Consider the following 27972-nt stretch of genomic DNA (forward strand, 5'->3'; position numbering starts at 1 on the left):
TTCTCTGACAACACTGAAAGTTGCATTTGGAAGTTTTATGGTTACAAACACAGCAAAACGATAATGGCTTTATAGTTTATTAGGCACTTATATTTTACAAGACTGCAAGCAATCAATGGAGAGTATGTGTCTATTAGAATAAAATAAATCTTGAGCAATAGCAAATTATATTTACATGATTGTCATATCCTGATTTTGCTCCTACAACACAGTCATTCAACAGCGTACATTTAACGGTTGGGTATATATTACCTTAAAAGAAACTTGAATTGTCTCCCATTCGTGATTGTTATCAGACAAGCGGGCGCCATGATCATGGATAAATACTGCAGATGTATTAGTTAAGGGGTGCAAAATTGCTTTAGAGGGTCATTATGTCGCTTGTAGATTACTTTCCAAACAACATTCTGGATACTACAAGCTACAATTTCTGTAAATTGAGCATTTTCAAAAACCATTTCAATACAGAAAATCACCTCTTTAAGTGAAAAATTAAATCCAGTACAGCTTGTAAATATTTGTTTAGAATTTTAAGCTCCCCTTATTTTCTTTTTCCCGTTTAACTCATTTTACAATGTCTATGCAGAAATTTCATTACAAAAAAATTTAAAAAAATATATAAAGAAAAATAAACAAATTCAAAATTACCAAATACTGCCAGAATTGTACTTTCTGTAATAAAAAAAAATAATAAAAAATATCAAGTGCTCCAAGAATTATATTATCTGTAATATTATTAAATTAAAAAAATAGAAAAATAAACATCATAGATTATTTTAAAAAATACATTCTCACAGAATTGTATTTTGGGTAATATTATTAAATACGAAATAAAATAGATAAGAGCTTGCGGAAATTTATTTAGTAATATTACAAAATAAGAGAATAAATAAAATAAATAATAAGTACTCCCAGTATTGTATTTTCTGTAATATTACAAAATAAAAAAATTTAATAAAATAAATAACAAGTACTCCTGGAATTCTATTTTCTGTAATATTATTAAATCTAAAATATAAATAAGCCAAATAAAAAAAATAACAAGTGCGCCCAGATTTGTGTTTTCTATAATATTATTAAATATCTATATTTTTTACAGCCTGTTACTGTCATTGAGCTCTCGACTGTTATCATTATGAAAGATACAGCCATCCTACTGTGTTATTTGCAACATTATCTCATGTTTTACAACATCTTTGTGCGGCGAAGAGACATGCAGTATGAAATATAACTCAAGCAAACTTCTCAGTGGTGTTAATGCATAAAAAGGATTGTGCTACCATCACCACTGTCTTTACCCAGCCAAATCCTGACGAAGAGCCAATTTTCTTTATCACATTAACACAGCCATGGGGGAAACACATTTGTTCAAGTCAACTACACTAAAGATACCATTACCAATGCAGCATATACATGTTTTATATCAGCTGTATTCTCAGAGTATGAGGGAGCAAACAATATATTAACACTACCATGACAGTTTATTTAAGAAAAGAAAATTGTCTCCGCAGAGAGACAGAAGTTAGCAATGTATTGCTAAAGCTCACTGTCACCAATCTAATAAAGGCAATAATTCTTTAGCAGGTTTCTTTATAGCGGGAAACACACTTGTGATAGTCCTGTCATATCATTCAAAATGAAAATGTTCTTTTAGAAGTTTAAGTATACCTTTGAAAAACAAATATTATTACTGATTTTGTATTTTTTTTATATAAGTAATAAAAAATATTTTTAACAAATAGCATACCAAATTTTGAAAAATTAAAAAAAATACTATATGAAATTCCAGTGGCCACTCTTGGTCAGTTCTTACAAATAATAAAAGGTTGGTGCTTTATGATGTTAAGAAGGTCTGGAACCCATGATCTATTGGGACATGTGCGGTGTTGCTGATAGAAGCATTTATATTAATGTTGGTAACCAAGAAAGGCTAGACTGCTCAATAATTCTACTTGAGAGATGAAGAAATGGACATAAGAAATTACTTATGATATCTATATCCACAGTGACTGTCCTATCGATCTCTGAAACACCATATCCAAGTGGCAGTAGCTGTTGCTTAACTGGTAGTAACCAAGAGGAAAGATATTCTTTTGGTTTTTAGAAGACGTTGTTGGACAGGAATGGATAGCTCTTTGTTAATACAAAAGACTACAACTAAAATAATATGGTACATTGGATTTATTGGTTTCTAGCATAGGTTTGGAATATAATCTATCTGTCTGCGCCTGTCTGTCTGTCCGTCTGTCTGTCCTATCTATCTCTGTCTGTCTGTCTGTCTATATTGATTTAGGGCTGGCCATGAGTCTATGTGGATTCTTTAGGTGACAAAGTCACAGTGGGCCCCCTGTCTACCCCCAATCTCAGTTTGGCAGGGGTAGAGCATGTTTACCCAGATTGCCTTGGGCCCCTCAATATTCAAGTAAGTCCTGGAATATTGACCAGGTTGGCCTGGTGATGATGGTCGCCCTGTATATACACCATTCATCCATAGTATTAAAACCACTGAAAGGTGAAGTGAATAACTTTGAGTGTTTCATTACAATGGTGCCTGACAAGGGTTGGGATATGTTAGGCAGCAAGTGAGAAGTCAGTTCTTGAAGTTGATGTGCTGGAAGAAGGAAAAATGGGCACGTGTAAGGATCTTAGCAACTTTGACAAGAGCCAAATTGTAATGACTAGAAGACTGGGTCCGAGCTTCTCCAAAACGTTAGGTCTTGTGGGGTGTTCCCGGTATGCTGTGGTTAGTACCTACCAAAAGTGGTCTATGTAAGGACAACCGGTGAACTGGAGACACGGTTATGAGCGTCAATGACTCATTGATGCGCATGAGGAGTAAAGCTTTGCCCGACTGGTCTGATTCAACATAAGAGCTACTGTAGTACAAATTGTTGAGAAAGTTACTGCTGGCTATGATAGAAAGGTGTCAGAATACAGAGAGCATCGCAGCTTGCTTAATTTGTGGCTGCTTAGCCACAGACCGATGAGAGTGCCAATGATAACCTCTTTCCCCTGCTTAAAGCGCCTACAATTGGCACGTGGGCATCAGATATGTACCTTGGAGCAATGGAAGAAGGTGGCCTGGTCTGATGAATAGCATTTTCTTTTACATCTTGTGGACAACCGGGTGCGTAGTTTACCTGGGAAATAGATGGCACCAGGGTGCATTATGAAAAGTAGACAAGCCAGCGAAGGCAGTGTGATGCTCTGGGCAATGTTCTGCTGGAAAACCTTGGGTCCTGGCATTCATGTGGATGTTGCATTGACATGTACCACCTACCTAAACATTGCTAAAGACCAAGTACACCCCTTCATGGTAATGGTATTCTCTAATATCAGTGAGCTTTTTCAGAAGGATAATGTGCCCTGCCACACTGCAAAAAGTGTTCAGGAATGGTTTGAGAAACATGACAAAGAGTTGAAGGTGTTGACTTGCCTTCTTTATTTCGCAGAACCTCAAGCCATTTGAGAATCTGTGGAATGTGCTGGAAAAACAAGTCCGATTCTCACAACTTACGGATCTTCTGCTAACGTCTTGGTGCCAGATACTACAGGACACAGTTCGGAGGTTTTGTGAAGTCCATGTCTCAATGGGTCAGCTGTTTTGGCAGCATGAGGGGGACCTACACAATATTAGGCAGGTGGTTTCATTTTATAGTAAGTAGTATGTCTCGCTTCAGGAAGAGTAAGAGCAGTGCTGCCATGAAATACTCGTTTTTGCAAGTAAAATGACTTGTGTGCATGAGGGAACATGTCTAAAAGTGTTTTGGTATTTTTTTATGTTTTTGCTCTTGGACAACCCCTTTAAAATCCATTTATTTTTCTAAACATTTTATTTTTGGTTGGTTAATTTTGAATTTTTTTATGTAAAAAAAATAATATATATATATATAATATATATATATATATATATATATATATATATATATATATATATATATATATATATATATATATATATAAATCTTTAAATATCATAGTTTTCACACTGACAACTAGAGCACACACAACAGGCTCACACTTCCTGTTTTCTACAGTTCATTTGCCAGCTTTGCTGTGTTGACTGGGACAGAATCTGCAGAGGACGTGAGATTTAAAGGGTTTTTCCCAACTGAGACATTAATGGCTTATTTATAAAATGTCTTAAATATGTGATAGGTGCAGGTCCCAGCTTTGTGACTGAATGAATGGAGAGGCTTGTAAGGTGCGGCCAGGAGAAACGGTCATGGACGCTTCTCAGAGTGTTTGAATTGTTGTGATTTTGGTATAACTGGTGCGCTCTTCAAGTAATGTTTTCTTTGCAGAAAAGAAGAGGAGTCCAGCTTGGAGCTTCCTATGTTAGTATTTGCTGTTTATCTGTTTTAAACTGTGTTATCCTGTTCACTGTAAGGTTGGCGACAGCAAGGCTGTTGACAACATGGCAGCAGGAGAATTGCTTCCTTTTGTATGCCATGTTACTCCATGTCGAAGCAGGGGGTCAGTATAGGAAGCCCTGTAGGTGTGGTAGATAGGTGGCCATCATGTGGATGGGAGAAGTTGGGAGTCAATAAAAATGGGTGGGGTCCCCCCCAGTGGTTGTTGAGCTCGTAAGTTGCAGAGACTTCTGTTGGAGGTGGAGACGTAAGAGCAGTTTCAGTTGGGACTTTCGCTGGTCCATGTTGCGTGCCTCCCAAAGTGAGAGGAGCAAACAAAGTCTGAGATTGCATGAAAGGCTGTAGCAGATGAGGGAGCCGCAGTGACTGGAGTACAACTTTAGTAGGACATGTATCCTACAGCAGGAGCCAGACTAAGGAAGGTCTCAAGGAGACAGAGCAGATACCACACCCACTGCCGTTCCATCGTGCAATTAAGTGTGAGCCTGTATGTGAGACCCGTCAAAAGTTTGGGAAAGATAATTGAACTATGTCTGTCTTTACTGCACCATTCCTCTGGTGGGACGATCACCATCAGACCCCATTGCCTGGCAAGGGGTTCCATGCCCCTTGTCCTCATGCCTGGTCCACTTCTTACAGGCTCTTCAAGGCCCTCCATTAATTTCTATACGAGCTACGGAAGAAGCCGAGACCACCTATCCTGTGATGTTAATAACAGCTCTATAGTATTGCTAGAGGTTTAGATGAGGCAAGATAGTAACACTATACACAGTAGACACAGAAAAAGCTCTGTATGTCACTCCCTGGCTTCTGGGGGAGAGGTCCTGGAGACTGTATTAGGATAAATTCACACATTGTGGACTTACCCATAGTCTATTGACTGTTTCTGACCATTAACTCCCATTCGTTGCCACAAAAACTGTATGTTTGATTCCAGTTTAAAGGAAGGAAATTTGTGCCTCCAATATGGCTGCCCCCTAGGAAGTTTTTTAAACATGAGAAATAAATACCTACAGCATTTAAAAAAAAAAAAAAAAGAACAACCGCATTATTTCTTTCCTACAAATACCTCCTATTACTAAAACTAAAATACATAGGACATTCCCTTTAAGTCATATGCAAATGAGTGGCGAAGCATCTGCTATTGGTAATGTGTAATGTATCATTAATAATACAAGAGATGGTTCCACCCACCGTATCCCGGTTTTAAAGGACAAGTTTTCACTTGATTGTCAAACAGTTATGATGTAAAGGAGTTTCATTAAATCATAAGCACCTTAACCTTTTCTTGAAAGAACCTCAGGATTTAAAGATTTATAAAGAAATTTTGCCTGAACTAGAAAATGACTCATATTTGACAAGTATTGGAATGATAATACTGATTTCAATAGGCATTCTGAGAGCATGCAGCTCTCTGGAGAGTAATACGGCCATGGTCTTCCCTTTACATTTTGATTTGGAACTTTCTAAAGCTTTTAACGTGCTCCTGACTGCCAGACTGCGGCAGAGTTACACTGATCCGAGCAGGCAAAAGAAAGCCTACAAAAAAGACAAACTTTTATAATTGTCGACAGTGAACCCAGAAAAGCCACATCAATCTGACACATCCCGGAAAACTTCTAAAACAGCTTGTGTTTAATCAGTTTTGTGTCTCTTCAATGGAAATTCATTAAGCCTTTACTTAATTTTCTAGATATAACCTGCATATTTCACTGACAAGACCCCCCCTCCCCCAGTCACTATGTAATAATGAATTGTTAATGTATAATGTACTCGTGTGATGAAGACGCTTTGAAAAGGTGGCTTAAAACACAGGATGCATAATTAATGAATGCAATTAAAGAGAAAAGTAGTAATTATCAATTTTCACTATAGTCAGTCTCTTTTTTTGGAAGAAGTGCATTAAGGTTGATGATTACTGTAATTTAATACATTTTTGTTTTTTTGTTAAATACTGGTATCACGATGAAAAGAATAAAAAGCATTAAATAGTCAAATGTGGATTCTATCTATCTATCTATCTATCTATCTATCTATCTATCTATCTATCTATCTATCTATCTCATATCTATCTATCTATCTATCTATCTATCTATCTATCTATCTATCTATCTCATATCTATCTATCTATCTATCTATCTATCTATCTATCTATCTATCTATCTATCTATCTATCTATCTATCTATCTATCTATCCCATATCTATCTATCTATCTATCTATCTATCTATCTATCTATCTATCTATCTATCTATCTATCTATCTATCTATCTATCTATCTATCTATCTATCTATCATCTATCTATCTATCTCTCTCATGTCCATCTATCTATCTATCTATCTATCTATCTATCTATCTATCTATCTATCTATCTATCTATCTATCTATCTATCTATCTATCTATCTATCTATCTATCTATCTATCTATCTATCTATCTATCTATCTACCATCTATCTAGTCCACCGTCCAGCAGCACCAGTCTGAAAATATGAATGGGTGCACGCCCTGGGAATTCAATCACGGTTTCAAATCCTCCAATATGTGTCCAAAAATAGGCAGCACTCCAAATCAAGGTGAAAAAAGTAGCTTTTAATAGCCCTCATGCAACGTTTCGGCTCAATACAAGGAGCATCTATCGATCGATCGATCTATCTATCTCCTTTTAATATCTTCTTTTATTATATATATATATTAACCACCAATCTAATATCGATACAATATCTATTTCTAGAGCTAAAGGAGCGACTAGAGTCACTTTTCTATAATTGTACACATTATGGTGGGAAGCCATGGTATTTTATTATTTATTTTATTAGAAGGGCACGATAAGGGGTCAATCAAATTAAAATTCCCTTTTGAAAATGTATTGAAGATAGACGAACCAGGCACTCACGAACCAAGTGCCTCTTCCTCCTCTGAGGCGCTGACATGCTGTACAATACATTTTCAGGGGCATTTCTATTATAATTTATTGTCGTATTATTTCACTTCCTACAATTCCAAACTATGAAAATGTTGTTTAAAAAAAAAATTATGAAGAGACTAAATTGATCTACTGGTCCTCTGTATAATCCGATCGGTAAAATCAACAATTTCTTAACGGTTTGAGGAAAAGCTGAGCTAATCACAACCAATATGGCCTCCATTACAGTTCCCAGAGTGGATGTCACGCACCTTTTCTAGTCCTGAATGGCAAATCTGCTACTGGTGATTTTTATTTTATTTTTTTAATATGTCTTAAGGAGACTGCGCCTTAATTACTTATAATGTGTTTGGGGCTCCAATGAAAGGGGCCCATCCTACGTGCCGTTAGTCATGCCCCTGTGCAGACACTATAATAGATTCTGAGCAGTTTGTGTATAAGAGGATAAGAATACACGGTCTGTGTTACAGCATTTCATAGAAATAGATATATTAAAAGGTGGCCGGTAATCCCTATGAAAGTCTCTACTCCCCGTGCGGATTACACGTATTCACCACCCTGGGAAATTGTAACACCGCAAGGTGGTTAAACCGTTCTGTATGTGGGAATAATAGATCATAAGCAGTTCAGTCTGGGTTTTATAACTGTGGATTTAAAAAAAGGATATTCTGTAAAATGATACAATAATAAGTGGATGTATGTGCAGTATATACTGTAAGTCTATCTCTATCTATCTATCTATCTATCTATCTATCTATCTATCTATCTATCTATCTATCTATCTATCTATCTATCTATCTATCTATCTATCTATCTATCTATCTATCATCTATCTATCTATCTATCTATCTATCTATCTATCTATCTATCTATCTATCTATCTATCTATCTATCTATCTATCTATCTATCTATCTATCTATCTATCTATCTATCTATCTATCTATCACACAAGAAAATGTCGACAGCACACTGCGAACACTAATGTCACCTAAGCCACAAAATATAAATAAATATGCATTACTGCTAAATCTACTTACAATAGGGAGGTTCTTAGCGCATATTTTGATCAAATTGTGTGAGCCCACCTGCCACGACAAGGCAGTGAGAATCTACGCTGCACATACACCCAGAACTGGGACTAAGCCTACTTATATCTGGGGATGGTTGGAACTATCTATCTATCTGTCCCTGCCAGGTACATTTGGATAATTTTTGTTAAATTGAAATAAAAAAAATGTACGAGAAATATAATCTATAAAGATATAATTAGCTATAAAGCTAATAGATGTATGTCCATGGTGCTAGTGGAACAAAGAATATTCTGTATACATACAGTCAAGATAAATACCAACATGCCAACAGTCCTGTTTATGTAGGTTTATCCCACAAAATATGTTAATTTACATAAGTCAACATTTTTTGCACAAACAGGGGAGTTTTTAGGCTGTTTGGGGGTGTTCCTGGGTGGAGCTTAAAGGGTAACTAAACATTCAACAAACTTCTGACATGTCATAGTGACATGTCAGAAGTTTTGATCGCTGGGGTTCTGATCACTGAGACCCCCACCAATCGCTAAAACAAAGGGGCAGGAGAGCTTGTGTGAGCGCAGAGCCACTTAATTTCTGTTCGGCTTTTCTCGTAAACCGATGTAGCAGTGTACGGGCTCATAGACTTTCTATTGAGTCCGTACACCAGCTGCTCGGCTTTCTGAGAAAAGCCGAACAGAAAGCAAGTGGCTCAGTGCTCACACTAGCGCTTCTGCCGCTTCGTTTTAGCGATTGGTGGGGGTCTCAGTGATCAGAACCCCAGCGATCAAAACTTCTGACATGTCACAAGATTGAACGTTTAGTTACCCTTTAAAATGTACCACTATTTGGGATAAAAATGTTAGGTGGTATGTAACATGCAGTAAATGCATATGCAACAACAGACCTGGTGCTATTGGATGAAGCAGACATGTGACAAGGTCATGAGGCTGCTGTACAGAGAGAGTAAAGGAAGCATGAGTGGGCTGAGCCACAGCTGCAAATTACCCATGCGACCTACATACCAATCTGGGGACTGTAGGAAGTAATAATGGGACATCATTTTTCATAAAGATAAATTAGAAGCTTATTTGATACATTAACAATATATTTTGACTACTACTACTAATAATACAATAATAACAATCATAATAATAATACAATAATAATCATAACATTAATAATAATAATAATAATCATAGTAATACATTGTTAATAAAACAACAATAATACTAATACCACTAGTAGTAGTAGTAGTAATAATAAATTCAATAGTATTATTAATAATAAAAATAACAACAATAAAATATATTAATAATACATATTTAACAAAAACGTAAAAAAATATATGTACTAATTATATATATATATATATATATATATATATATATATATATATATATATATATATATATATATATAAATAACATTCTATGGTTTTTTATATTGTGTATGCCTGTCACTTTGTTATTTATAACATCTTTTTCCCTAACCCCCAGTTGTTGGGATAGTCTCCATGATTATGCTGCCCCTCACTTCACGCTCCAGGCTCCACCTGCTTTGCCTTCACTGCTCTCCCTGTTTGCTGGTCTCAAACTGCCTGATATTATTACAGTCACCTCCTGATGCCAGCTGCCTCACAAGATGCCTCCTACCATCTGACAACTGATGTCACTCTATGTTTCATCAACCATTGCACCATTTCTGTGTAACTAGACCCGGCTTTAGGTTTACAAGACACTTGAGGAAGAGGCTATGGTTGGTGGTTGATTTCTTTTAAAATCGGAACCATTTGATTTGTGTATTTTATTAAATGTAATGTATAGACCAACCACTATAACAGGTTGGGCACCATCGATAGGCAAAGTCATGCAAATATGCAACACCTTTTGCATTGATTAAGCCAAAAATATTTTAGGCATATGTATGTAATAGATCCTTCTCTTCATTGACCCTCCCCATTCTTTTATCTAGTGGCGAGCCAGCCCAAACATTGACCTCAGGAACATACGGAAAAAAAAGCTGACAGCAAGGGAGCCTTAGGTTATCGTCAGGGAACCTTACAGATGGATGGGGTGGTTCAAACTGGATGACCTCTTTAGTGAGAAGGAAATCAGGTGTGCCAAATAAAGTGGTGTCGTGTGTGTGTGTGTGTGTGTGTGTGTGTGTGTGTGTGTGTGTGTGTGTGTGTGTGTATGTATGTATGTATGTATGTATGTATGTATGTATGTGTATATATATATATATATATATATATATATAGACTATAAGGACGAAAGTATGTGAACACTTCAACAAACATATATGTGCTTGTCAAATATCTCATTCTAAAACCATGAAAAATTATATGGGGTCGTTTCACCCAATTGCTTCCGTAATACCACTCGCTCTACTAGGAAGACTTTTCACTAGATTTGGTAACATCATTATAAAAGTTTACATGTTGGGTAATAAATACTATGCACAGTGTCGTGCCCAGAAGAGAGGAGCCCATAGCAAAGTTTGGAATGCACCCTTCTTATTATGATGCTGGGTTTTACATGGTGTTTATACCACCCCCAATGCCCTTTTTACAACCAGTGGGCCAATTCCCCACCCCCTTTTTTGCTAACAATACAGTTCCTCTGGGGAGGGTCATGTTCTTGCCACCTAGTAGCAAAAGTAATAAGACCAACCCTCTCTTTCCAAGGGCCACATAGTAGTTGCATAGTCTGCTTCTCTGCTTCTATGATATGTATTCCCTTGCCTATGCAGTTCAGTCAAGTTCTTCATGTGAAAAGTCATAAAGCTCTTGAACATGACCCATTATTTTGTCCATGGAGATTACATGACTGTATGCTGGATTTTTTTATGCTGACATAAACGTAGCTGAAATGGTTGAATCCACAAATTTTAAGGGTTGTCAACATTATTGGACTATAATTAGTGTTTGCTCGGGACTGTCTGTAGACGTATTGACTGATTTTAACTCGGTAAGTTATCACTGTGCACAATAGAGCAAGTAAAATAGATATAGATTCCCTAAATGCCTACTCCTAAAATATTTTTGCATAACTCAATAGTACATAAAACGTTGTATTGTATTCTAATAGGGGAATGGGACATCATCCTCACCTTCCGTCAGCCTATTGTTCTCATTCCCCTGCCTGCAGGCTCTATGTAAAAGTTTAGAAACTCCCCACTCTCAAAAAATCTGTCTAGTGTAAAAGAGTAAATATAAGATAGGGAAGTGGGGAAAGAGGGGGATGCAGCTGCAGCAACTCTCCCACTGTATGTGCAACATTGCATGCTGTGAGTGGGGAAGAGGAGATGAAGTAAAGAATCTAATTGGCTCAAAGACAGCACAGCACAGCTCTTACATCACAGCCGGAAGAGCCCGCCCACTTGCATTTATACGGGGAAAAAAAGACGCAAAATATAAACGTTAGACTTAACACAAAGCACTGTATCTAATACATCTGGAATTGCCTAAGGAGAGATTATGATTTTTTTTTATTGCCGAATAGGTGGGCTTTACTCCAATCTCCAATAGTCTGTAATTTCTAATAGTCCAATATTTGTTTTTGCCATAGAAATATAAATGAATCTATAATCTCACAAAATCAGATGCAGACAGAATTAAACCGAAATGAACAATTATTATCAAATATTCTGGATTATCGGAGCCCTAGGGTGATCTAAGGTCAGTTCATCAGAAACATGGGTAGTCTGTTGCGGCCATAATACGGATGCTAAAATGTGCTCATATTACTGCCACGTAAAATTGGTCTTACATGTGTTTCATATATTATATATCAGTTCAATAATCCAGAATGTTTTATAATCCGGTTCCCATCAAGTCCCATTCTTACCGGATTAAAGGCATTTTACTGTATATATTGAGAGAACAAGAATATTAGCTACATACAGTACATAGTATCTAACCCGGAATACACTCCATACACACACATTGGAGGATCTTGTTGCTTCAGCTCAGGAGCTCCTCTTCACACATCAGTTTAAAACACTTTTCATGTTTAACCAAATGTTATGTATTTTTACTCACCTGCACACTAAGATGAATCCATTTCTTCACAGGAAATCTCCCCAGTGTCATTACTTTTATAGGAGGCTGCAAACCATTTACTGTGCGATAATAAAACACGGTCTCTTTCTCGGAGATTGTGAGTTTGAACACAATCTGCCCATCAGCAGACTTTTCTATCACACACCTTGAGAAGTAAATAGAAAAAAGATCAAAATCGTCTTCAAGTAAACATATTCTGAGAATATAATGTAAGAAAAAGTAGACTAAGCCAATGCTCCTGTACAATGCTCCCGTACAATGCTCCCGTACAATGCTCCCGTACAATGCTCCCGTACAGTGCTCCCGTACAATGCTCCCGTACAATGCTCCCGTACAATGCTCCTGTACAATGCTCCCGTACAATGCTCCCGTACAATGCTCCCGTACAATGCTCCCGTACAATGCTCCCGTACAGTGCTCCCGTACAATGCTCCCGTACAATGCTCCCGTACAATGCTCCCGTACAATGCTCCCGTACAGTTCTCCCGTACAATGCTCCCGTACAATGCTCCCGTACAATGCTCACCACAATGCTCCCGTACAATGCTCACCACAATGCTCCCGTACAATGCTCCCGTACAATGCTCACCACAATGCTCCCGTACAATGCTCCCGTACAATGCTCACCACAATGCTCCCGTACAATGCTCCCATACAGTGCTCCCGTACAATGCTCACCACAATGCTCCCATACAATGCTCCCGTACAATGCTCCCGTACAATGCTCCCCACAATGCTCCCGTACAATGCTCCCATGCAATGCTCCCGTACAGTGCTCCCGTACAATGCTCCCCACAATGCTCCCGTACAATGCTCACCACAATGCTCCCGTACAATGCTCCCATACAGTGCTCCCGTACAATGCTCCCATACAATGCTCCCGTACAATGCTCCCGTACAGTGCTCCCGTACAGTGCTCCCGTACAGTGCTCCCGTACAGTGCTCACCACAATGCTCCCGTACAATGCTCACCACAATGCTCCCGTACAATGCTCCCATACAGTGCTCCCGTACAATGCTCACCACAATGCTCCCATACAATGCTCCCGTACAATGCTCACCACAATGCTCCCGTACAATGCTCCCATACAATGCTCCCGTACAGTGCTCCCATACAATGCTCCCCACAATGCTCTCGTACAATGCTCCCGTACAGTGCTCCCGTACAGTGCTCCCGTACAATGCTCCCGTACAGTGCTCCCGTACAGTGCTCCCGTACAGTGCTCCCGTACAATGCTCCCGTACAGTGTTCCCGTACAATGCTCCCCACAATGCTCCCGTACAATGCTCCCGTGCAATGCTCCCGTACAGTGCTCCCGTACAATGCTCCCGTACAGTGCTCCCGTACAATGCTCCCGTACAATGCTCCCGTACAATGCTCACCACAATGCTCCCGTACAGTGCTCCCGTACAGTGCTCCCGTACAATGCTCCCGTAAAGTGCTCCCGTACAATGCTCCCGTACAGTGCTCCCGTACAATGCTCCCGTACGATGCTCCCCTACAATGCTCCCGTACAGTGCTCCCGTACAGTGCTCCCGTACGATGCTCCCGTACAATGCTCCCGTACGATGCTCACTACAATGCTCCCGTACAATGCTCCCGTACAATGCTCTCGTACAATGCCCCCCTATGATGCTCCCGTACAATGCTCCCGTACAATGCTCCCGTACAATGCTCATGACAATGCTCCCGTACAATGCTCCCATACAGTGTTCATGACAATGCGCCCGTACAGTGCTCCCGTACAATACTCCCGTACAATGCCCCCCTATGATGCCCCCGTACAATGCTCTTGACAATGCCCCTATACAGTGCTCATGACAATGCTCCCATACAATGCGCCCGTACAGTGCTCCCGTACAATGCTCACTACAATGCTCCCGTACAATGCTCCTATATAATGCTCCCATACAATGCTCACGTACAATGCTCATGTACAATGCCCCCTATGATGCTCATTACAATGCTCCTGTACAATGCTCCCGTACAATGCTCATGACAATGCTCCCATACAATGCTCCCGTACAATACTTATGACAATGCTCCCGTACAATTCTCCCATACAATGCTCATGACAATGCTGCCGTACAATGCGCCTGTACAGTGCTCCCGTACAATGCTCCCGTACAATGCTCCCCTATGATGCTCACTACAATGCTCCTGTACAATGCTACCGTAAAATGCTCCTGTACAATGCTCCCGTATAATGCACCCCTTATAATGCTCCCGTACAATGCTCCCATACACTGGCGTAGCTATAGGGGTCGCAGCAATCGCAATTGCGACCGGGCCCCGAAGCCAGGGGGGCCCACTGTCCCCCGCACTACATCAATCAAAAGTTACTATAGTAACTCGGGCCGTGGGCCCCTGTTACTATAGTAACATACTTTACTTACTTCCTGGTTCCGGATGGCAGCGGAGGTCCTGACGTAAAGCGCTGTGCGCAGCGCATGACGTCACCACGCTATGCGCCGCGCACAGCATCGAGACGACAGAACTCCCGCCGCGGCCGAAGAGGAAGGTAAGGTTAGCCCTGACTGGCGGGGTCCGACTCCCGGGACCCGCCAATCAGCTGTTTTGAAGGGGCCGCAGCACTCGTACGAGAGCTGCTCCCCTTCATTCCTGTCACTTCATTCCGGTCACACTGTGAATCCGTGTTGGCGATTCACAGTGTGGGCGAGTAGTGAAATGAAGGGGAAGCAGCTCTCGTACGAGTGCTGCGGCTCCTTCAAAACAGCTGATTGGCGGGTCCCGGGAGACACATCAGCTATTGATGGCCTATCCTGAGGATAGGCCATCAATGTTTAGGGACTGTACAACCCCTAAGCCTACGATGTAGCAGGCTTAGGGGGCCCATGAGACAGGATCACAGATTGTGTGATCCTGTCTGCTGGGCCCTGTATCTAAGCCAATCACATGGTAGGCTTAGATACATGGCCCATGCGTGATCCTGTCTGCTGGGCCCTGTATCTAAGCCAATCACATGGTAGGCTTAGATACATGGCCCATGTGTGATCCTGTCTGATGGGCCCTGTATATAAGCCAATCACATGGTAGGCTTAGATACATGGCCCATGCATGATCCTGTCTGATGGGCCCTGTATGTAAGCCTACCACACTGTAGGTTTAGATACAGGGCCCCAGCACACAGTAATCTTATACTGTATAAGATTACTGTCTGCTGGACCCTGAATCTAAGCCTACGTTGTGGTAGGCTTAGATACAGGGTCCCACAGACAGTATCACACATGGGCCCTGTATCTAAGCCTAACACACGTGTTACTAATCATTTTGTGTGTGTTTTCTTACAGGTTCGGTCGTTGGACTACGGCGGATTCCAGGACTACTTCGATGACGGCTTTTTTTTTTATTAATAAAATGGTTAATGAGGGCTGTGTGGGGGTTTTTTATTTCAATAAAATATTTTTTCTATGTCTTTGTGTTTTTTTTAAAACTATATTACTACCGCCTTAGTAATGGCCGCCGGCTGATTGACAGTATCCATTGCTAAGGCGGGGCTTAGTGTTAGCCGGTGCAGAGGCTATCACTAACCCCCTTTATTACCCCGGTACCCACTGCCACCAGGGGTGCTGGGAAGGGCCGGGTACGATCCAGTACCTGACCATCTGTAGTGATGGTCGGCCCCTGGGGTGGCCGCAGGCTGGTATTATCAGGAGGGGAAAGGCTAAAAACAGTGGCCCTTCCTACCCTGGTAATGCTGCCTGCTGCTGCTTTATTGTATCTGGCTGGTTATGAAAAATGGGGGGGAACCCACGTTATTTAAAAAAAAAATTGGAAAGAACGATGTGGGGTTCCCCCCCAATTTTAATAACCAGCCAGATACAACACAGCAGCAGCAGGCAGCATTACAAGGGTGGGAAGGGCCACTGTTTTTGGCCTTCCCCAGCCTAATACTACCAGCCTGCGGCCACCCCGGTGCCTGCCCGTCACTACAGATGGTCGGCTACTGGTTTGTACCCGGCTCTTCCCAGTACTCCTGGTGGCGGTGGGTACCGGGGTAATAATGGGGGTTAGTGTGAGCCTCTGCACCTGCTAACATTAAGCCCCGCCTTAGTAATGGAGCTTGTCAATCAGCCAGCGGCCATTACTAAGGCGGTGATAATAAAGTTTAAAAAGATACAAGCGCATAGAAAAAATATTTTATTGAAATAAAAAAACACAACCCTCATTAACCATTTTATTGAGAATAAAAAAAACGCCGTAATTTAAGTCCTCGAATCCGAAGTCCAACAACCGAACCTGTAAAAAAAACACAAACACACAAAAATAATCAGTAACACATAAAAAAAAGCAAAATTATTATTCTTACCTATCCTGGGTCCAGGGCTGGAGCCGCAATGTCAGCGAGCTGAGCCCTGTATCTAATCCAATCATGTGTGATACTGTCTGCTGAGCTGTGTATCTAATCCAATTATGTGTGATACTGTCTGCTGGGGCCTATATCTAATCGTATCTTGTGTGATACTGTCTGCTGGGCCACTGTATCTAATCCAATCATGTGTGATACTGTCTGCTGGGCCCTATATCTAATCGTATCTTGTGTGATACTGTCTGCTGGGCCACTGTATCTAATCCTATCATGTGTGATACTGCCTTCTGAGCCACTGTATCTAATCCTATCATGTGTGGTACTGTCTGCTGAGCCACTGTATCTAATCCTATCATGTGTGGTACTGTCTGCTGAGCCACTGTATCTAATCCTATCATGTGTGATACTGTCTGCTGAGCCACTGTATCTAATCCTCTCATGTGTGATACTGTCTGCTGAGCCACTGTATCTAATCCTATCATGTGTGATACTGTCTGCTGGGCCACTGTATCTAATCCTATTATGTGTGATACTGCCTTCTGAGCCACTGTATCTAATCCTATCATGTGTGATACTGTCTGCTGAGCCACTGTATCTAATCCTATCCATAGTTTATAGGGTCGTAGTGCTATAGATATGCTATGCTGTCTCATATACACACTTTTTTTTGGGCGGACACATATGTATTGGGGCTATTTCCCTGACATTTTAAGCCCTGAGGGTATGTTCACACGGCAGCGTCTGTTACGGCTGAAATTACGGTGCTGTTTTCAGGAGAAAACAGCACCGTAATTTCAGCCGTAATGGCATGTGCAGGCGTCTTTCGCTGCGTCCATTACGGACGTAATTGGAGCTGTTTTTCTATGGAGTCCATGGAAAACGGCTCCATTTACGTCTGAAGAAGTGACAGGCACTTCTTTGACGCGGGCGTCTTTTTTACGCTCCGCCTTTTGACAGCGGCGCGTAAAAAAAAATGACCGTCGGCACAGAACATCGTAAGACCCATTCAAATGAATGGGCAGATGTTTGCCTATGCTATTGAGCCGCATTTTCGGACGTAATTCAATGCTAAAACGCCCGAATTACGTCCGTAAATAGGGTGTGTGAACCCAGCCTTAGTGACGCCCCCGGCTGTTAGTGCTGCATTGTTGGGTCACTTAGGAGACCCAGCGATGCAGCTGAAAGCTGCGGACCGTCGGCCATGAGAAGTTTGCGGGGGGGGGGGGCCCAGTAAGAATTTTTGCATCGGGGCCCATGAGCCTTTAGCTACGCCCCTGCTCCCATATAATGCTCCCGTACAATGCTCCCGTACAATGCTCATGAGTCATGACAATGCTCACGTACGATGCTCCCGTACAATACTTGACAATGCTCACGTACAATGCTTCCGTACAATGCTCCCGTACAATGCTCCCCTATGATGCTCACTACAATGCTCCTGTACAATGCTCCCATATAATGCTACCGTACAATGCTCCTGTACAATGCTCCCATATAATTCTCCCATATAATGCTCCCGTACAATGCTCAGGTACAATGCCCACGTGCAATGCTCCCTATGATGCTCACTACAATGCTCCTGTACCATGCTCATGACAATGCTCCCGTACAATGCTCCCATACAGTGCTCAGGACAATGCTACCGTACAATGCGCTCGTACATTGCTCCTGTACAATACTCCCGTAGAATGCTCCTGTACGATGCTCCCCTATGATGCTCAATACAATGCTCCCATACAATGCTCACGTAGAATGCTCACATACAATGCCCCCCTATGATGCTCATTACAATGTTCCTGTACAATGCTCCTGTACAATGCTCCCATACAATGCTCCCGACAATGCTCCCGTACAATGCACCCGTACAGTGCTCACGTACAATGCTCCCGTACAGTGCTCCCATACAATACTTGACAATGCTCATGACAATGCTCCCGTACAATGCGCCCGTACAATGCGCCCGTACAGTGCTCCCGTACAATGCTCCTGACAATGCTCACGTACGATGCTCACGTAAGATGCTACCGTACGATGCTCCCGTACGATGCTCACTACAATGCTCCCGTACAATACTTATGACAATGCTCCCTTACAATGCTCCCGTACAGTGCTCCCGTATGATGCTCACTACAATGCTCCTGTACAATGCTCCCATATAATGCTCCCGTACAATGCTCCTGTACAATGCTCCCATATAAATCTCCCGTACAATGCTCCCGTACAGTGCTCCCGTACAGTGCTCCCGTACAATGCTCCCGTACAATGCTCCCGTACAATGCTCAGGTACAATGCTCACGTGCAATGCCCCCTATGATGCTCACTACAATGCTCCTGTACAATGCTCCCGTACCATGCTCATGACAATGCTCCCATACAGTGCTCAGGACAATGCTCCCATACAATGCGCTCGTACATTGCTCCTGTATAATGCTCCCGTACAATGCTCCCGTACAATGCTCATGAGTCATGACAATGCTCACGTACGATGCTCCCGTACAATACTTGACAATGCTCACGTACAATGCTTCCGTACAATGCTCCCGTACAATGCTCCCCTATGATGCTCACTACAATGCTCCTGTACAATGCTCCCATATAATGCTACCGTACAATGCTCCTGTACAATTCTCCCATATAATTCTCCCATATAATGCTCCCGTACAATGCTCAGGTACAATGCTCACGTGCAATGCCCCCTATGATGCTCACTACAATGCTCCTGTAAAATGCTCCCGTACCATGCTCATGACAATGCTCCCGTACAATGCGCCTATACAGTGCTCATGACAATGCTCCCGTACAATGCGCTCGTACATTGCTCCTGTACAATACTCCCGTACAATGCTCCCGTAGAATGCTCCCGTACGATGCTCCCCTATGATGCTCAATACAATGCTCCTGTATAATGCTCCCATACAATGCCCCCCTATGATGCTCATTACAATGCTCCCGTACAATGCTCCCATACAATGCTCCCGTACAATGCTCCCGTACAATGCACCCATACAGTGCTCCCGTACAGTGCTCCCATACAATACTTGACAATGCTCATGACAATGCTCCTGTACAATGCGCCCGTACAGTGGTCCCGTACAATGCTCATGACAATGCTCACGTACAATGCTCACGTACGATGCTCACGTAAGATGCTCACGTACGATGCTCCCGTACGATGCTCACTACAATGCTCCCGTACAATGCTCCCGTACAATACTTATGACAATGCTCCCTTACAATGCTCCCGTATGATGCTCACTACAATGCTCCCATATAATGCTCCCGTACAGTGCTCCCATATAAAGCTCCTGTACAATGCTCACATACAATGCCCCCTATGATGCTCACTACAATGCTCCTCTACAATGCTCCCGTACAATGCTCCCGTACAGTGCTCATGACAATGCTCCTGTACAATGCGCCCGTACAGTGTTCCAGTACAATACTCCCCAATACTGCTCCCGTACAATGCTCCCCTATGATGCTCACTACAATGCTTCCGTATAATGCTCCCGTACAATGCTCCCGTACAATGCTCCCGTACAATGCTCACGTACAATGTTCCCGTACGATGCTCACTACAATGCTCCCGTACGATGCTCCCGTACAATGCTCCCGTACAATACTTATGACAATGCTCCCGTACAATGCTCCCGTACAATGCTCACGACAATTATCCCATACAATGCGCCCGTACAGTGCTCCCGTACAATGTTCCCGTACGATGCTCACTACAATGCTCCCGTACGATGCTCCCGTACAATGCTCCCGTACAATACTTATGACAATGCTCCCGTACAGTGCTCCCGTACAGTGCTCCCGACAATTATCCCATACAATGCGCCCGTACAGTGCTCCCGTACAGTGCTCCCGTACAATGCTCCCGTACAATGCTCACGTACAATACTGTACAATGCTCCCGTACAATGCTCACGTACAATGTTCCTGTACGATGCTCACTAAAATGCTCCTGTACGATGCTCCTGTACAATGCTCCCGTACAATACTTGACAATGTGCCCGTACAATGCTCCCATACAGTGCTCCCGTACAATGCTCACGTACGATGCTCCCGTATGATGCTCCTGTACAATGCTCCTGTACAATACTTGACAATGCTCCCATACGATGCTCACGGATGATGCTCGCGTACAATGCTCGCGTACAATGCTCACCACGATGCTCACGTACAATACTCATGACAATGCTCATGACACTGCTCCCGGACAATGCTCATGTGTAATGCTCACATATAATTCTAACGTATAATGCTCACATACAGTACTCACATATAATGCTGACTTATAATGCTCATGTATAATGCTCACATACAATACTCATATATAATGCTCATGTATTATTCTCACGTATAATGCTCATGTACATTACAAGTATAAGAATCAGGTACAATACTAACATTTAATACTTATGTACAATGCTGATGTATAATGCCTACATTTACTGCTGACGTACAATGTGACAAACTATTACAACAGGTTAGGCATTACGGATAGGCAAAATAGTCCAAATATGCAACAAATCCCTGAACAGTGTAAAGGGAGTTGAGCTCCATAAAGAGGCCTTATATTCTGTAAAGTCAGTGGTGATCAAAGAATCAATGTGATGTTCTCCATGAAGTAGTGTACATAGAAGAGAAGAGCCCATAGCAGAGATTACACCAGGCCTCCGTCATGGTGCCAAGTTTTACCACACAGGATAGAAGGGACAGGTGTTTATTTCCCTCTCAAACCTTTTCCATGACCCTTTGACCAATTCACCACCCTCTTGTTTGCAAACAATGGAGCTCTTCTGGAGAGGGGGAGTCCAAGTAGGGATCTTTATAATTTAGAGAAATTAAATAATGAAGCAGAGAATCTGTCGGGACTAGAAATTCCCTGTGGGTTTATTGACATCCTGTGTGATGACCTGCACCCCTTAGGTAGAGTATAACCTGTGTTCAGCTTGCCAGCATTGACAAAAGAAGAAGTTTGATAAGCTTGGGAAAAAAGACGTCTTAGGCCCCATGCACACGGCCGTGCCCGTAATCACGGCACACGATTGAGGGCACGGCCACATATTCGGGCCATGTTCCCATATAAAGTATGGGAGCAGGGCCCGTAAAACATGAAAAAACAGACATGCTCCATAATTCCAGGCACTGTTCTACGGCACGGACACCCATCCGTAGCGATACGGAAAGATGTCTGGTCAATAGAACTAAATGGGGCCGTAATTACGGAGGCATTTATGGTCGTGTGCATGGGGCCTTTGAGGTGATCTTATTAACATGTATAAATGTATGTGTGGTCAATACAAAGAAATAGCACCTAATCTGTCCTTTCCAATGACTCTACAAAGGACATGAATTGCGTGTGGAAGAAAGACGTTTCAGATATCAATATAGGAAAGGGTTCTTTACAGTTAGAGTAGTCAAACTATGAAATGCCCTACCCCAAGAGGTAGTACTGGATGATACTATGTCATCATTTAAAAAAAAGTCTAGATGATTATTTTCTAACAAATATCAAACAATGAATGATGGGTAATTTATTGGGAAAGGTTGGACTTGATGGACCGGTTTCTTTTTTTCAACCTATGTAACTATATAACTATATTCAGAAAGTTCCTGAGAGATTATTTCTCTCATACTGCATATAGGTTAAGCTAAAATTTTAAAGAAATCTAAATGTCGAAAAATCTACAAAAGAAAAATCCCAGTTCTTCGCTAGCATACTTTTTCCTTTAGATCCTATCCTGCAATATAAACTGAGAAATATATAAAGATTTCTCCTATTTATGTATTTCAGGACATCAGCTATTTTTCCTTCTCTGACTGTAAGGCAACCGTCAACAGTAAGAGCCCTCCCCCACCACTCTGTCTGCAGTAGGTGACCGAGTATGCTAAACCCTGCCCCTTTTATGAAGACATCAAAGTGCCTCTCGGCCAATTTAGTTAGAAAGGTGTTATAATCAACAGAAGATTTTCAGCAGTAGTTCCCCTAAAGCACATCTCTTGATTAGTTTTTTAGGCCAGACCTGAATAAGCGAAATTAAATCTTTTTAAGCCCAGGCAGTCACTACCACGTGGGCAAATGTTATTGACATCTACTATGAGCCCCATTTGATCTTTAGGTCTGTATCTATTATGTTTATAACCTCTTAGGGTATGTTCACACTGTAAACGCCCCGAAAAATGGCTAAAAATACAAGTGCTGAACACCTCTAAACATCTGCCCATTGATTTGAATGGGAAAAACAGCGTTCCGTTCCCACGGGGCGTTTTTTACGCGGTTGTTTTTAAAAACGACCGCGTAAAAAGACCCCTCCTAAAAATAAGTGCATGTCACTTCTTGAGACGTTTTTTTAAGCCGTTTTTCATTGATTCAATAGAAAAACAGCTCGAAAAAGGCCGTAAAAAACGTCGCAATAAACGCAAGTTGCTTAAAAAACGGCTGAAAAACAGCTCTGTATTTTATAGCCATCTTTTGTTTGCCGTGCGAGCATAGCCTTACTCAGGGGCGGAGACTGTGCTTACTTGGGGGAGGGCCTTCACACCACATTTTTATTACTGCAAGCTTTTAAAAACAAGTGGAATTTTGTTTTTCAATTGTAAGGCGAATTCAGCAACTGAGTTTCTATGATTTTCATTACAGTGCTAAAGTCTACCAAGAACAATTGGAGGGTCAGATTTGGTCCTAGTGCCAACGGGGTCATTAGATTTGTAGCCACAGCCTATAGAAAATGAAGTAAGTTTCAGCTAAGGAAGTCTAAGAACTGAAGTCTCATTTATCATTCCCTCTTTATAGGATTTAAATTTTACAGCTACTTGCCCCATTGTTTTTTCGATACATATACCTTGAGGCTACCGTTCATCATTACTTTTGCTGCATGTTATACTGTGTGGTACCTTTTTGTTACATGGAGAGGTAGGATTGCTTGCACAAGCAGGCGGCAGGAACAATGATGAGGAATGCTCTTTGCCCATTGTCTGGTGTTCATCTTTAAACTCCTGCCTCATTAGTTACTATGCAAGCCGTGCTAAACAAAGCTGAATAACACTATTCATGTTAATTCGATGCCATGGGCTGGAATTCCTCTAAGATTATATGCATTGTGTATCTAATGATAGCAGCTATTTTTAAGAGTTGCCTCAGGTGAGTAGTGGAAATTCAAAGACATTATTGCACATTATATCTTAACACACATGTGGATATATTCAAAGGATATTTCAGCGGCGGTCGCTCTGTTGGGAGCAAGATTTTAGAGACAAATAGGTTTTCATTATTCCGCCAATTAGGACATTAGATATTCTCTCGGTATATGTGAATAATCAACTAATTATTAAAAGAAAGCCGTATACCGGGACAGGCAAGAAAAATGAAATATCTAAATTACAGATAATATTTTTTAAGGAGGCTTTTTAAAGTGGATAGTTAAAAGAAATGTCAGAAGTAATTTGTAATTTTTTTTAGTGATGGGTTTTCTTTAACCTTTTAGAGGTTTGCACATAGGTCCCTCTTTCATTTGAATGGCCACATGTAATACTACATTTGCCCTGAAGTGGCCGCTGCAGGGGAAATGAGCAACTGAACGTAACTTCCCTGTTTACCTGGAGCCCTGGAAGCCGTAGTGTGACGATCACTTGATCACCATGGTATTTTTCGTATTAAAGGGGTTATCTGGGATATGACAACCCATAAGGACATTATTTAAGGGAACTTTTTTTAAATCCTGACCTATTATTTATTATTATTAATAATAATAATAATAATAATATGAATTTCCTAGTATTGCTAAATAATATATATTAATGTAAATGTAATAATATGTCTGTAAATCATATTTGTAAAATAAAACACGCTGAAATGAGCAGCACTACATAGTCTCAGCTTATCTTTCTAGGCAGAAGTGATACAAAACATTTCTGCTGGGAGTTATTATGTGTCGATCTCTGGCACAGAAAAGGGAAATTACATCTGGATAACCCCCAGGCTAAGAGGCTACTAAGTAACTAGAAGTAGAAGGGAACTGCAGCTTCGAGGGGACGAGACTTAAACCCTGGGCTGCATGTTGTTCATTTGAGCTATAGCAAGACCCACAATGTAAGAAGACCTCTTGAAATAGCCTTTTTCTTTATCCTTAAAGTGTAGCTAAACGTTCGACAAACTATGACATGTCAGAAGTTTGGATTGGTGGGGGTCCGAGCACGGAGACCCCCACCAATCGCTAGAACGAAGCAGCTGAAGCGTGCGAGCGCTCCGCCGCTTCGTGTCTGTTCGGCTATTTCCGGAAATAAATGTATCGGTGTACGGAGTCACTAGAAAGTCTATGAGCCCGTACTCCGATACATCGGCTTTCCCTAAAAGGCCGAACAGACACGAAGCGGCGGAGCGCTCACACGAGCGCTTCAGCTGCTTCGTTCTAGCGATTGGAGGGGGTCTCAGTGCTCGGACCCCCAACAATCCAAACTTCTGACATGTCACTATGACATGTCAGAAGTTTGTTGAACGTTTAGCTACACTTTAAGCAATAATGCCTCACCCTATCTGAAAGGAACTTATATCCAGTGTTCATACAGAGCTTCCTGGTTCATTAATAGAATGCCAGAACTACAGAACCATCATAACTAGTGAGACTGAGGAAAAAAGAGGATGCATATAAGGAATGTAACTGTATAAAAATGTTTATTAGTATGTCAGTCAGGGTCCTTGGAAAGCTGGATGACAAGCTGGATAATGCAACATCAGAATAAGAATAATAATAATAATTGTAAAAATGACTATAAGGCCCTGTTCACACAGTTTTTTGCAGGCAGAAAAAATATGCCTCAGAATTCCTTCAGGATTTTTGAGGTAGATCTTGAACTGCCTGCACTTTTTTTTTTTCCTATGGTGTTTCTCAGCGTTTTTCGCCCGCAACTATTAAAGCAAATGCATGGACCACGGGAACAAAAGGCAGCGAAAAATGCTCAGAAACGAGCGCAACCTCTTATTGCTTACAATGGAAAGTCACAGGCAGAAACCGCAGCAGGAAAGGACATGCCGTCCGGGAAAAAAAAACGCCTCTGCCTCCCATTGAAATCAATGGAGGGCCACTGGCAATTTTTTGGTGCTGATTCCGATGCGGTTTCTGCGTCAAAATCAGCACCAAAAAACTGTGTGTGCACTAACCCTAAGGGTATGTTCACACGGCCTATTTACGGACGTAAATCGGGCGTTTTTGCCCCGAATTACGTCTGAAAATAGCGCCTCAATAGCGCTGACAAACATCTGCCCATTGAAAGCAATGGGCAGACGTTTGTCTGTTCACACGAGGCGTATATTTACGCGCCGCTGTCAAATGACGGCGCGTAAATAGACGCCCGCGTAGAAGATGTGACCTGTCACTTCTTTGGCCGTAATTGGAGCCGTTATTCATTGACTCCAATGAATAGCAGCGCTAATTACGGCCGTAATTGACGCGGCGTTCAAGTGCCTGCACATGCCGGTACGGCTGAAATTACGGGGATGTTTTCAGGCTGAAACATCCCCGTAATTTCAGCCGTTACGGACCCCCGCCGTGTGAACATACCCTAAGACATTGTACAATATTGAAACTAAACGGGCTGCTATAAAGATAATATATTATGCCGTTCAGTTTTCTTCTATAATCGGAGAGCAGTTTAGACAAGCTCCGAGGTCTTAGTGCATCTTGGGTAATTTGGTCATGCAGTATACTGTAGGTCAGGTGGATAAAACACTAAATAATGTAAACCATTCCTATAACCTCTTTTTTTGGGCTGTTGTCCAACTGCATCAACTTAGAGAGCGTCACATTACAACTTTTACAAAGAAATGCCGCCACTTTACTATTTTATCAAAAGTCTAAAACGAAATAAACATCAGTTCTATAGGAAGTTTTACCGTAGATGTTTGAAGAGTTTTTTTTTTTTTATTGCTTATTATCTCTGAATTGGTTCTTTTGTATATAAGGAAAGTAACAGATGCCTAGTACTTACATTTCACCATCCTGCTCAGGTTTCAACCACACTGTTAGTGTGAATGAGCTCCCAATTCTTAAAGGAGAAGCAGCAACAAAACAGTCTTTATGATCATAAAATATAAAGCTATTGGAATTGTTACTGGACATAGGACGTAAGTCCATCTTATCCTTTCTGACACAGATGCCAAGATCATCCTTAAGAAGCTGACGGAAGCCGGGAGCAGCCACTCCGTAGGGGCAGTCTTGGATACATAGGCGTTGAGTGCAGGTTTGGATACTTTGCAAATTGACATCACTTTGACAAAAAACACTTCTTTTTGGAATTCCGCAGGTTGCATCAGGGGGATCTGTATATATAGGTTTATAGGCTGCTATATTCTCCAGTTCAGGGAAAAGGCCTTGTGCATTGAGCAAAGGAAGACCAAAAAATAATGCTTCAAATATATGAAGAAAAGCGCCAAGTTTTCTTATCAAAAGAAAAAAATGCATCTTGTAACAAAATGATACTTTCATAAAATCTTTAAATATATTGTAATAATTGTATTATAAATTATCATCATGAATGGTTTTGCGGACAGGCATGGGTGCTTTACTGTGTTATATAATCCATCATCGATCACCTAAAAGAAAAAAACAATACAAAGACATTTAAAAAAAAATGCATAGTAGTGTCTACAATTTTTACAACATGTGACTATTAAAGGGGTCGTAGAGGATCAAAAAAACAGCTGGGTTTCTTCCAGAAACAATGTTGCACCTGTCCATGAGTTGTGGTTGGTATTGCAGCTCATCTCCATCGAAGTGAATGGGGCTGACATGCAATACCACACACAACCCATGGACAGGTGTGGCGCTGTTTATGGAATAAATAGGCCATTTTTTTTTCTTCTGTACATCCCCTTTAAAGCCTAACTTTACTTCCAACACTACATATAAACAGTGTTCCCTCTAAGCCGTGCACTCTGAAAAGGAAAGAGGGTGTATTCACACATGCAGGTTTTGAACAGGTTTTTTTTATGCAGTTTATGAAGCCAAAACCAGTAGTGAATTTAAATAAGAGAAGTAGTATCTGTCCTTCACACTTTCTCTCGCTTTATGGTCCACATCTGGTTTAAATGGTCACTAACTGTCCAAACAACTTATGAGAATCTAATAGTATACCTGAGATAAAACAACTTGAAACCTAATGTTAAAATTGAGTTTTTATCCATGCAAATTCTGTATAAAGTTACTGCCACTATGTGTCTCCCTTCCCGTGATTTGCTGTCCACCTCC

At 41.3% G+C, this 27972-nt stretch overlaps 1 protein-coding gene across 1 annotated transcript in view; it reads right to left on the reverse strand.

Moving 5' to 3' along the window:
* USH2A (usherin) overlaps positions 1 to 27210 on the reverse strand; it is a 593484-nt gene extending 566274 nt beyond the window's left edge. Inside the window, exons 1-2 of the mRNA XM_075863335.1 lie at positions 26714 to 27210; positions 12369 to 12534 (exon numbers count right to left, since the gene is read on the reverse strand). Of these exons, the coding sequence (XP_075719450.1) occupies positions 12369 to 12534; positions 26714 to 27210 (663 nt within the window). The remainder of the gene's footprint in view (positions 1 to 12368; positions 12535 to 26713) is intronic.
* Between the last annotated feature and the right edge of the window lie 762 nt (positions 27211 to 27972).

Source organism: Rhinoderma darwinii, chromosome 4, assembly GCF_050947455.1.
Source record: "Rhinoderma darwinii isolate aRhiDar2 chromosome 4, aRhiDar2.hap1, whole genome shotgun sequence".
NCBI lineage: Eukaryota > Metazoa > Chordata > Amphibia > Anura > Rhinodermatidae > Rhinoderma > Rhinoderma darwinii.